At 33.6% G+C, this 14,399-nt stretch overlaps 1 protein-coding gene across 1 annotated transcript in view; it reads right to left on the bottom strand.

The window, feature by feature from the left end:
• Positions 1–10,661, bottom strand: part of LOC101745785 (nostrin) — a 74,189-nt gene extending 63,528 nt beyond the window's left edge. The window contains exon 1 of the mRNA XM_038012826.2: positions 10,511–10,661. Coding sequence (XP_037868754.1) covers positions 10,511–10,530 — 20 coding nt within the window. The 5' untranslated portion in view covers positions 10,531–10,661. The remainder of the gene's footprint in view (positions 1–10,510) is intronic.
• Positions 10,662–14,399: the final 3,738 nt, after the last annotated feature.

Here is a 14,399-nt window from a genome sequence, read left to right as displayed (position 1 = left end):
TGCGGCGACCCTAAACAGTATGGTAACATAGTCAATGAATGCCAGTTTCCACGGTCCAGTTGTGTTTGGTCTCCACGCGCTGCGGTCGGCAACGGTCCATCGCTCCAGCAAATGGAACGAGAGAGAATTTCTCAGTTTTCATTCAAATTGACTAAAAGTACATCTGCTTTCTACAGATAGTATCGTTGGTCAATTATAATAGAGTATTTATGTAAATGAGGTGGTTTTCTTGTGCCTTTGGTATTGTTTTCTTGGTAATAAATGAATTACAAATGGTTTTTTACGCCGATAGTCTTCAGTTAATTATCCAAAGCAAATGGCGATTAGTTGTTATTTGTTTATTATCTAAAAATTCACAACGATTCGATTTTAAACGGTCTTTAAGGAAGCTTCTTCTTTTGGATTAGAGGGAGATCATGAAAGCTGATCTTGCGACTCTCCTTCGCAAGAGTCGTAAGAACACTTTGAATTTATTTGAGTGTTTGATTTTCTTTACAGCTTTACGATCTATCTTCCAAATAAAGTTATTCCATTTTGGAATTAATTTTATTTCATTCTAAAATAAGTGTAATTTGATTCGACACGACGTATCTCTGGCTCTAGTATCCACTTGTAACTAAGTACAGAACAGTCAATTATAGTTTACTTATGCTTTGCACATAAAATTGGCTGTTACACTTCCCATAAGCGCGGGACGTTGTTAAACATAATAATTACAATCTCATTTAATTGGGTTTATGGAAACATGTTTTACTAATAACGTAACGTGACTTAGAAATAAGGAAAACTGTTGTTAAATGTCTTTATTCACGCGAGTTCAGGACCGTATTTATAGGCGTGTGAATTAAAAAATATTATTATGAGATATGTAAGCAAAGAAAAAAATTATTCGTTCTCATGTAAATATTTTTGTAAACGCTTAAGAATTTATAAAGCAAATATGTAAGTATGTGGTAATAACGTGTGGAGTCCATTCGTTCGCCTACTTACCGAATACCGACAAGCCAAGACAATCGGCTAAGAAAGGGCGCTTGTGTAAATTTCATTGACCCAGGAAACGATAGTGCATTAACGTTCTGTACGCTACCGAGCCGTTTCCGTATCAAACTTTCGAAACTATATGGTATTCTACAAAATTTATCGCGAAAATATTCTACATTGATCCGCTTTTACTTTTAATCCAGATTTGTTTTTATTTTAACGCAGCGTAAGGTAAATTATAGAGGTATGTATAAAAATCAACAGCAGTGCATTAGTAAATACTTTAGAAACAGCAAAAAAGAAAATTATGAAAAAGCTGAAAAGGCTGAAAAATAGAGAAAATAACCACGACAAAGAAGAATCAATTTTGGCATGGATGATGAAGTACTCTCAACAGATCACCCCTATAGATTTCACGGGGCCATCTAGTGTAAAATAAAATGTGGACTGCCTTTAGACTTCAAATTATGGTCAGTTTTAGAGGTCATGGCCCGCCCGGACATTGAGACTCTTAAAAAATCTTTGGAGCAAGCAGTGGCGAAATTTTCCTTGGAAACAGTGCGTAAATCGATAGATTTGGAACCAAACAGATTAAAGATCTGTATAAAAGCCAAAGGTGGCCATTTCGAATAGAATTCTTTTTTTATTTTTTGCTGATACTTTAATAAATGTGTAGGTATAAATTTGAATCATATTACATTACTTCATTTGAAAAAGTGCATTTTAGAATTTATGGCTGGACTAAGTATGTATTTTTTTAAAGTTTCTTGTTACATTCTAAGCCGACGATTATCTAATATCCATGACACAGCGAAGAGTAAAAAGCTCATATTATTGTAAGCACTACAAAGCTAGCTTTGGTTTTTAAATAAAATATTGTGATACTTTCTGAATTTAATCGATCTGTTTCTGGGCAGACAAGGTCATTCATGTAAATTGCGGAAGCGTATAAAGCTTAAGAAATAAATTTAATACTGAACATACTATATACTACTAGGATGTTCGTATGAATAAAATTATATATCGAGGGTGAAAGGCTATATAAGGTTAAGCGACATTTCGCTTAATACGCCACATTGATCTTTATAATTAAAGCTCTATTTTACATGGTACTAATATCAGCAATTTATTGTTTTTTAATTGAACTTTAATTAAGCTTAACCCATTCAAATAGCTGAAGAAGTTTTTTGTTATGATACTTTTTTCCAAATTTTTAAATTTAAATAGCTTTAAAAATGTCTAAGATTCTTAAAAATATCGCTTAACCCAAATAGCATTTCATCCCTCGATAGGTAGTTTAAAAAACAAACAAAAAAATTGTCTCAAATAGTTAACCGAACCAATAATTGATTACGCCTTTTTTTATTCGGTTGATACTGTACAGGATATTAAAGCAACCATAATAATAATTATTATGATTCATTGTCATCGGTCCTTGAAACACGTGCAAGTTTTCAAGTTAATCGGACGTCTTAAGGTCAGTGAAAAATGAGACTCAAAGATTTCGTTACATACAAACAAATATGCAACCTCGATATAACAAATCTGAAGGGAACAATTCAATATTCGTTATATCAAGTAATTCGGTAAAATGAGGTTTGTTATATTATTAAGGTTAGGCTGGTCTACCTATTTGTTAAAGCGTTACGTACAACATTACGTACTCATCTTGTTTATAGCATACAAATTTTACTAATAACATATGATAACAAATCTTTATCAAATTACTGTATGTATTTTCTATATAAAAACAATTCGGTAGGTACAAAATTATCTAAAACTGATTCACATACTATGAGATTAGGGGTCATATTATGACCGTATGGTATGGGGACCGTTATATAAAGGTTTTGGATTGACAAAATTCGTTATTTAGAGACATTTACAAGTTTTTCAATAGTTGACAATGCGTTATAAAGAGATTGTTCGTAAGAAATCTTAACAATGTAAAGGTATATTTTACATTGACTCTTAAAACAATTCAAGGGGATAACGAAGAATTTGTTAAATCGAGGACGTCGTTATATTGGGTTTCGTTAAGGTTGCACTGTATATGTACATACATATCAGGCTAATAAAAGCATATTAAAAACATGTTCATTGTCATTGCAAAACAAAATATATGTTAATTTAACACGGCCTTTTTCCGATTCCGGGCTCCGATGGATAATTGGGAAGTAAATGAACCCGTTATGATTTCGGTCAGACCAGTCCGTCTGTAAGTGTAAATGTGGGTTGCTATGAGTACAATAATTATTTACTTGTACAGCCTGCGTATTCCTATCGCGAAACAGTCCAGCGTTATGTTTATTATATTATTTACTGGTGGTAGGACCTCTTTTGAGTCCGCACGGGTAGTTACCACCACCCTGCCTATTTCTACCGTGAAACAGTAATGCGTTTCGGTTTGAAGGGTGGGGTAGCCGTTGTAACTATACTGAGAACTTAGAACTTATATCTCAAGGTGGTTGGCGCATTTACGTTATAGATGTCTAGGGCTCCAGTAACCACATAACACCAGGTGGGCTGTGAGCTCGTCCAACCATCTAAGCAATAAAAAAAAAAAAAAATGTTTGAAGGGTGCTTGCTAAAGCCCGTTCACAACATACTACAAAAGCTGTCATAACATACAATCTCAATCTTCAAATAAATTAAAGTTATTGGCGTCATTTACGTCTATCGTGTCTGGTAGCTTAGTACTAGGTGAGCCGTGAGCTCTTCTTCTATAGCAATAAAAATCAAGAAAATAAAAAATTGTTTTACTAAATCAACTTGAACTCTTAAATGAAGCATGTTTTGTTGTACACATACACACATTTATATTTGCATTTATAATATATTAACAACAAAAAACTGAATAAGGACATCTTCAAGCCTTCTGTGACACAATGGGGCTGGGATAGAACATTTTATGTCCTTGTTAATCAGAACACTAAAACTGTTTTTATTTGCATATTAATTTTATTGATCACCTCAGTATCCATTTTTATAGCGTTTACAGTTTCACTTTCTTTCGCCCATCTACATGAGTACTATTAAATGTAATAATAGAAGAAAAATATCTTTATTGAACGCGACAAGTAAAAAGTGAAGGTTAAGGAACTTAACAATGAACAAGAGTATTACAATAGACGGCCTTATCGCTGAAGCGATCGTGTAGAATAATACAATAATATTGATAATAATAATACAATAATTCGACTTACAAAATAGGCATGGTAAATAAAACTATAGAAATAATTCCTTATTTTCGTTTTACATGACGAGTGACTCAAAAAATGGTGCCTATAAGATGTATGTATGTATGTATTTCATTTTATTTATGTAATATGTGAGTCGTCTATTATCAAAGGTGGCAATCTGTCCATTTGGACAAAAAAATTTTATTGATATTTTAATACAGATTGATTTGAATATAATCGTCTCCTTCAAAGAATACGGTTCAAAACCTGCATTAAATAAAGGTATAATAATATAATATATAATACTTAACCTGTTATTTATCTAAGATGTCGTTCAGAAGAGTTTTGTGACTGCCAATGGAATACAAAGTCAATAATTCGTTTTTCTGATTTACCAATAATTATCCAAAAGTCACATTGCCGGCTTTGATAATAGTCGACTCATGTATAAGTTTCTGATTTGTGTTATAAAGTAAAATATCACAGTCGCCTTGAATCGTTGTTGTCGATAGAAAACGTCAAACGACGCCACGCTAAAAGTCAGAAATGATACTTTCAAAATTGTGTTCTTTTGCCTTGTATCAAAACGTTTCTCGTTTGGTGTCCAATTTGATAACAACCTACACTTAAGGTCACAAGCTAATAATACATTTATTTCAATCAATTCCAGTTTCATATTACATCTTCTCAAAGCTTTACTCGAGTATAATAAATATATCGAAAATATTAATTATTTATTTATTTATATACCGTGTTTGAATTTGGAATACAACTAAACAAACAATAATAAAAATTACGAAGTATGATTTTTTTTAACGGTTATTACGTTCGATCGCAGCGTTTAAAAGTAATTCTTAAAAGTTTTCTCAGCATCAATCATTGGACACTTTATTGCGTTGACAGTTACGTATTATTGTTACGTTAATTTAAAAAAGGTGTTATGAGTCAATCAAATCGTAACCACAAAACTCATTAATAATTTAATACTAATTTTAATCGAATGTGTCTTGTGTGTGTACTTTTATTTCCGCTGGCTACTTACGACCTTTTAGAAGGCAACCGTTCTTACGAAATAGCTAACAGCATCAGAGTTGAATAATGTTATCTTGAATTTTTGATTTCATTTTAGTAACCGGTTAAGGCAGGCGTCCTTCACAACGCCCACAGTCAAGAACCTTTAGCATCTTCTGTACCATTAAAAATGATATAATTACCTGGTGTTATCACTAATCGAAAATCGAGTATATGACTACGGGAAGACTACAGGTGATATGACGTATTTTGAGAACGCATGGGTAGATCAAGCGAAATCTCGCTTCATTTTAGCGCGAAACCGTTCCGTTTTGAAGGGAGGAACAGTATTTTACAATACAGATGCATTACTGGACATGATTCAAGATGAATTGTTAAATTCACCTTATCTATTTTCGGTTACCACTTAATAACAGACAAGCCCGTCTGCCAATCTACGGTGATGCCTTATTTAGAACACGTGCGTAATATAAAGGAGGTAGACGGCGTAACATACTCATGAATATATTATAATACCTTTTTTCGGTTAATTTATTTCATTCATGAATTAGGTAAAGCTTTCGTCACTTCTCATTGTTTGAGTCTGCATTATTTGTGTTCTGAATAATATTCATGTATTCGAAGTGTGAACGTTGAAAACATCTGGCCCACGCATTGTCTCTTACATGGTGGCCAGATGCGTTGAAAATAACTCCGGCTAAATATTCTTAATATATACGATAAAATGTCACGTAATGAGTTCAAAGATATTTTAAGCATTAATACTGGAAAAGTTATGAAGTTTTTTATGGGATATCGTCACTACAAATGTGCTATTTTTTATTGTATCAGATGTATATTTGAGATTACTTTTTAGGAAGGAAGGATTACGGGTGTCCCGGAGGCCTTTCCATTTTCTTAGGACAGGTGGACAAACACTGGCTCAGCCAGGAGGGGTGGGATTTGCTAACAGCTGCCCAAAAGCCCTCAAAAGCAGCTGCTTCGATACATCTATTGCCTGCAATTCACTGAAAAAATCGGCCGGGAAATTCAGTGGACCAATTGCTGTGGACATTGGTAGAATTACACATATAATCGTTAGAGAAAAATTCTTTAAAACTGATTTAATTGTAAAAATTCTGCTTTGATTTTTACTATTTTTGTATTCATTTTACAAGGAGCACTACTGCTTGAGATGCATGTAACTTAGTTCAAGCACAGATGGTTTTTATCTTTATGAGTTTATATTTAAATCTTAATTTAATAAAAGAACATTAATAATCAATCGCAATGATTTCGCTAGATTCAGTGTACCAAGATTAGCTGTGATAAAATATCGAATGCCGAGCTAGTGTCGTGAGCCTGAGAATCGAATTGTTTTTTTTAACTTGCATCAGCCGCGGTATCCGTGAGAAGTTAAAAGTGAATATTGTAAAAACCATGCGTTTTTACGCTTTATTCTTCACTTCGCTTGTAGCTGTTAATAACAGTAGCGAGTAGATAAACAACATTGTTGATAGGCTTTTTTGGCAACAATAGCAGGCGCAACTGATTTGACACATCTTGAGCAATTTCAATGAACAAACACAGGCAACGACGAACACGGAGATGTTGTTACAAGATGTAAATATATTCACTTATATCTTCAATAAGCTTCGCTTTTAAATTACGCGAACAAAAAAGAAAACAAATCATGTATTAATTACGATTGATTTATTAAATGCCTAAATATAAATTTACCTTAGATCATTGTGCGCTGCAGATGTTACTATCGGGCACAAATTATCGTTAATAAACAGCAATATTGTCGTGTAATAAAAATTACAGCCGCAAAGATTGTAAATTTGCGTAATTACCGGTGGTGAGACGCATTGGAAACGAGCATCCTGTCTGTTGATGCCGGTAAAGATGTTACGCAAAAATAGAGCGGTGGTTACTGGAGCCCATAGACATCTGCAACGTAAATTCCGCCACCCTTGAGATATGAGTTATAAGATCTCAGTATTGTTACAACGACTGCCCCACCCTTTAAACCGAATCGCATTACTACTTTAGGGCAGAAAGAGGCGGTGTGGTGGTACCTACCCATGCGGACTCACAAGACGTCCTACCACCAGTAATTACACAAATTATAATTTTGCGGATTTGATTTTTATTACACGATGTAATTCCTTCGCCGTGGAAGTGAATTGTGAACATTTGTTAAGTACGTATTTCATTAGAAAAATTGGTACTTGCCTGCGGGATTCGAACACCGACATAGTCGCATTGCTCGACACGAATGCACCGGACGTATTATCCTATAAGCCGAGACGACTTCATTTCCGTAGATTGTAAAATTGAAAATTAAAAATGTTCAGTTTATTTTCATTAATGGACGACAAAACGCTTACATATTTTTGTATTACGCTGTGTATATGTTTGCTTAACGACCAAGGCAAGACCTTTTCTCTACCTCTTTGAATTCATCGAGGCTGGCTTAGAAGTTTTTTCTTCAAATTAAATCTACTGCCACGGAAAGAGCTGCGCGTAGAATATACATATTTTTTAGTATTCTCAGCGTTTTGGAGGTGAAGACTCAGAGTGAGAAGTACGATGTGCTTTCGTGGTTTTATCATTATTTTTTTCTCTATTTATTTTCTGGTAGCCTAAGGGGCCATTCTAGATTCTCACGAACAGGTGGGTGAGCTCACGGGCTCAACCTGAGAGGATCTGCTTACCAAAGGCCATAGACAGTGCAATATGAATGCCGCCCGCCTTAATACAGATACGTCGAAGTCTCAGCTGGATTGTTCTTTTTTTCGCTACCTAATCACTGGTAGTCTTAGGAGCTATTCCAGCTGCTCCTGGACGGTTAGATAAGCTCATGGGCCCAACTTGAGAGAATTTGCTAACACTAGCCCTGAGAAGAGCAATGCTTCGCAGAATCTACCACTAGATCGGAATCGGGACAGAAGATCCGGAGAGAAAGTCAGCGCGTTTTTATCTTTGAATAGTTTTGATTCAATTTTTATTACAAAAGAACCTATGTTACACAAAAAATAAAAATTCAGATCAATTAATTAAATCCTTGAATGAATACTAAGGTAATGCTACTTATTTGCTGACTGTTGATTAAGTTTGTTTGTTTGTTGTATAATCAACTACAATGAGCAATTTCGATCATTCAGTCATCTAAAATAAATAATATCAAACAATCGAATGATATAATAACATAAAATTCTAGTTTAGAAATTAATTATTTCTTTCAGCTATAATACATTTATGTATATCCAATAGTGATCGTGGCATTCACATTCTGATGTCTATGGGCCTTTGTGTGCATTCAACACTAGTTAGGCTGTGAGCACATACACGCCACTGCAGTTTAATAAATAAATAAAAAAACAATCGTAGCCGTAAAGTTATGAAATATAACAATTTTTTTTAACATTTATATTTGTTTACCTGCAATATGAAATCGGTGTACGCAATACATGTACTTTGTAAATACAATGCAACCGTACATTATTCGCACCAACACAATGCCTGTGACATTGAGTGACGCCATATTACCACAGATAACATGTAAAAATACTACATAGAAGAAAGAACCTTCGGATGACATTAGAATTGCGTTTTAATTTAAAACAGACTGAAATAATATCTTTACTATTAGTATTATTTTCATATTTTAAACCAGAAACGAACATATCAAGCTGTCCTGCTCTTATGCCACTGAAAGGGATAGGAAAATTTCGTTTTCAGAGCTTCGAAATTTGGAAATGGGTATGCTGAGAATTTAAGATAATAACATTCAACGCTTACGTGCTACCTACCAATCATGACATATGGCGCTAAAACTGGGACATTAACCATAGGACTGGTCCGGAAGTTCAAAGTTACTGAACGTGTTATGGAAAGCGGTATACTTGGAGTTTCTTTGAAGGATCCGATCAGAATTGAGGAAATTCCTCAAAGAACCAAAGTAGTCGACGTAGCTCTAAAGATTAGCAAACTGAAGTGGATATGGACGTATGTCGCAGAACCAATGGCCGTTGGGACAGATGCATTCAGGACTGGAAGCTACATACTGGTAAGCGCAATGTTGGGCATTCCTTTGCCCGGTAGACCGATGACTTGTGATGATATGCGGCTGACTATGGGAGAGACCTACATCCAGTGGGGAGATACAGACTGATGATGATGATGATGAGAGACATTCAAAGTTCAAATTTTCACAAGTTTTTTTTATGAATTCGAAAAGGTAATTAAGATTGCGAATGGTTCCATTAAGTCATCAATCTTACAAAATCTATCAAGCGTACTATAAAAAAAACCGACCTATTCACAATCGCACGGACACCTACAATAGCGAAGGAAGCCGAAACCTACATTATCTGCTAGTTCTTAACTTAAAGTTGTCTAACTATATAAAATGTACTGTATAATATAAAAGTTACTTTTATACTTTAATTATCCGCACAGGTTAACATGAAAGATCTGCCATTAAGCCCTATTGCATTCTGGTTTAATTAAACCGGATACTTCCATATAAATTTACTACCAGATAATCGAAACAGCCCCATATATAATTAGCGGCATTTATATGTTATTAAGCAACTATACTCTGTTCCAATTACGAAGTCCCTTTTGACACTTCTTAGAACGTAACTCTTTAAGTTTCGCATAATTTGAAATAATAATCATTTTTTGTTCATGACCGAAAACATCATTAAAAAATACTCAATCAATCTAAATCATTATACAATTAATTCATACACACAATAACATCTGTCTCATGGGACTTCGTAATTGGAACAGACTATAACGGTCAGTTGTTTTTTGTTTTTTATAAGATATCTCGAGAATGTTTTTTTATTGAAAAAATTGGTAGATAATAGCGATAAGTTTAACTAACCTATGTGACGAAACAATGTGTCTTGGCAATTTTTTTTATTAAGATATGACGCGTCACCAATAACAAAATTTAGGCGTTCCATTTCATTATTCAGGTCTTTCTATCTCTCGGTACATTTTATCAGCCAAAAGTTAGAAGAAGCAAGCGGTATATTCACAATTTAATACTAGACAGGCATAGCAGTGTGTACGTTTAATCATTCAAATGTATTTCTAACAGTGAACATCCGTGTGAATGCGCCTCTTGTTACGTAAACATCTGAAAAACCTATAGACAGATATCATTAAATCAAGAGAACATTTATAAAGAAAATATTATTAATAGCACTTAAAATTATTTACTCATGCAATTTCTGACACTCTCCTAAATTCCTTATCTAACATTTATATCACGTTCCCACAACGACCCTGTAAGGAAAACGTTAAAACAAATTTACCTTTTCAAAAGATTAGCCATAATTGACGATCGTTACACTGAATCTAAGGTTAATCAAACATCCTTTTTTTTGCAAAATTTACAAAAAAAAAATCGCTCGCGAACAAAGCGGTCTGCGTCCGAACTAACAAGTTTTTATCTGCAAGTGTTTTATCGTGACAGATCGGAGTTTTCTCAACGTTATCATATCTGTAATCTAAGGACAACACGTCAATCAAACAGACGTCGTAGCTATCTCGTTCGAGGCGGCGATAATGAAACTCGCTTTGCAGCATCACGTGGAAAATGTATTTAATGTACCAATATGTAGATAATTTATTTCTTGTAAGCGATACACTAGTATGGGTAACCAACCTCTTGGCTGTGTTCTTACTATACCTAAACGATATCATTTATTTAGCTAAAGAGTTCATAAAGAATTGTATAGATATAGTGGATCATTAAATCATAAAAATATCACACCGCCGTTTCGTTTTTTACTGTTAAAGGACCTGGTATCAGCTGCTGATAAAGACTTAGGTTTTTCATTCTCACTGTTTTGAATATTCACAATGAAGGTTCATAACAAGTGAAATAATAATAAATATTTGCAAATTATGCGAATTTTAGTAGCGAAAGTATTTGAATTTAATTTTGCAAATTATTATTGGAACGAAGTTTCTTATGGGACGATGCGGACGGGTACCCTCCGGGAAAAAACGTCCGTAACGTAAGATTTTTATTATTTATGTATAGTCATAGTATGATGTCTAATGTATAGTCTACATGATGACGGTTATTATTATTATTCATATAAATAGCTGTTTCTTTGTATATTATTATTATATATTTTTTATAAATCATTGTGAATAAAATAAAGTTGATAACTTTGTAAAGCAGTTTTTTTTTTTCAATAAAAAACATAATAAAAAATGTGTACCCGAATAATTATTTTCTTTAGACCTCGAATAGAACTTAAAATTTATATTTTTATAATAAGGAACTTTGTTCCTATCCGATGTCACACGACACCCCGCATCTTTTTTTTTATTGCCCTTGTAGGCAGACGAGCATAATGCCCACCTGATGGTAAGTGGATACCGTCACTCATGGGCGTCAGCAATGCCAGAGACACCGCCAAGCCGCTGCCTAAGGCTCAATAGATTCAAAGGCCAGATGGTACATGGCAAAAAATTTAAAACTACACTACCTATATTTACTGAAAATCACTTTGTAATAGACAATACTTACACATCGAAAACATAATTAAATCACAATAATATTTACGGACACAAACAATTTGTATACATACACCTTAATTCTAATACCACCATTGTAAGTCATTAATCATGGCAGAAATTATTTAATACTTATTTTATTTGCGTTAAAAAGGACGTACTTATTAAAATGACCTTTACAAGTGTCAAGCGATTAACAATTATTTGCAGTGAATAGTAAAATAATCCATATTTATACACTGCATGTCACAATTTATTATCAGAACGCAAATTCATTCTAAAAAACTTCAAGAAAGTATAATAAAATATGCCAACAAACTTTATCGAATAGGTACCTACTAGTTGTTTACGGTTGAATAACAAGCAGCATTGCACGAATCTGGCTTCCCTAATAATGGACTGTACACGTCACAAGGTAAATGTGTAATAAAACGTATAAATTTTGTATACAATACAATATAATAAATACACTTCAATTATGTTTTTTTTTTATTGCTTAGATGGGTGGACGAGCTCACAGCTCACCTGGTGTTAAGTGGTTACTGGAGCCTATAGACATCCACAACGTAAATGCGCCACCCACCTTGAGATTCAAGTTCTAAGGTCTCAAGTATAACGACGGCTGCCCCACCCTTCAAACCGAAACGCATTACTGCTTCACGGCAGAAATAGGCAGGGTGGTGGTACCCACCCGCGCGGGCTCACAAGAGGTCCTACCACCAGTAATCCACTGTGTGTATTAGCGATATAAGTGATGAAGAAGGGAATAGAAAATATTTGGGAACACTTTTTTGTTTTTTTTTTTCAACGAGTGTGGAAGTACTTATTAATACTGTCGCCCACATTGGACGGCGTTGGACGCTCATTACGCAAGCTCATTTACAAAATCAACATTCGTATTGGCAACTTTTTTCTGTTTCGATCTTTATCTACCGAGAAACAAATAGTTAAAGTAGGTGGGCAAATCGTGCGGTCGAATTGTTATTACCTATTATCATTTATGTAACCGTCGTTTGTATTTGTTCGTGTTTTGGACAATGTTTTTTTAACGTTTTCCGGCCAAAATTCGTCCAAAAAGTCTATAAGAAGTATAAAAACAAGAATACACTTATAGATAAAGTTTTAGTTAATAATTCTCTAATTTCATAAAGCAATTTTGATTAACCAGGTATAAATACAAAAATAAATTACGAATAACTCTGTTAATAAATGAATCATGTAAATATGTCGAAAAGAAAAAACAAACATTTTATTTTTCATTAATAATAGATCAAGACGTTTTATGGGCTAGCGCGAGCAGATATAGCACTCATGTAGCAACCATGTATTCCACTTTAAATGTGAAATATAATTAAAACGTGAACTTCATTTCTCAATGCATGTGAGCATTTCGTATACTGGATGCAGTAATAATGTAACACCAGATAAAGTCACTCGTCTGCCCATCTGCCAGAATAAAAATAGAGAAATCTGTATTTAAGCCTACAGTACAATTAGTGGATTCCGGTACACGTTTTGGCATACAACGCACTCAATGTAGAAAAAATTAACGGACTAAATAATTGTTTTAATTGTATGTAATGAAACGGGTTCGGCTAGTGTTATTTTAGCACTATATAGGTAATATTACAATTACCTTACGACTATGTTACAAAATTTGCAGTAAAATGGCCGTATGGTTGATGTTTCAATGCGATTGAGAATTCGATCGCATACCAAAAGGCGGGTGGCGAAACTTTCATTGTCACTTTTATAGACTTCGGAAGTCGGTTGAGATTGGTAATAGCAAAAATATATAAATAGTAAAAGTACCGCATAATCCCTAGTACTGTTTTAAGTGTGTTGCGTGGGAAAGAAATACAACATTCACCTAATTATCCTCGTACATATGCAATTTCCAAAAAAATTCAACACGTTAACAATGCTAATAAGAAATTATTTTAATAATTCATTTTGTAGGTAGATTTGCCTTTTAAAATATTGAAAAATGCTTACAAAGCATTCGCAGATAGAGTGAAGGAGAAACAACAGTGTATTTCTATTTTCATAGAATTGAAATAGACATGATAATGAAACCCACACGTTCTAATTGAACACCAGCAAATTCTACTTTTAATCGTTAATGGCATTTGAAGGTTAATATAAAAATTAATAAATTACAAAGTAGGTAATGAAATTCTTGGTTACCTACTTTAGTATTAGTTACTCATTGACCTTAACCGCCATCAAAAACTATATACGACAGCAAAAAAACTTATACAATATCAGTCATATTGTCGTGCCAGTAATACCATACCATACCCATACTAAGTGATAATAATTTAGGTATATCAAAAGTTTACCTCCAAAATAATTTATTAAAAATATTAACGGGTTATTGTTTTAAATGAAATTATCTTAATATTGAATAAGTTTAATCTTTAAACGGTTCCAAATATAAATTTTACTCTGTCAGAAAAGTACGTTTTTTTCCCCTCAGTAATTTGTAATAACAATTTTACGTCATCGTTTTAATTATTCATTCCTGTCATTCATGCGCTGACATTATTCAGTTAAACTTTTAGTTTTTAGTCTCAAAATGCCATACCTATAATTTCCATTTAATGAACAGCCTTTAAAGCCTTTTTATATCGTTTAAAAAAAACTACTGATCAGAATAGTGTTTCTTTCTGA

This window comes from Bombyx mori, chromosome 1 (genome assembly GCF_030269925.1).
Source record: "Bombyx mori chromosome 1, ASM3026992v2".
NCBI classification, from domain to species: domain Eukaryota; kingdom Metazoa; phylum Arthropoda; class Insecta; order Lepidoptera; family Bombycidae; genus Bombyx; species Bombyx mori.
This window is presented reverse-complemented; position numbering and strand designations above follow the sequence as displayed.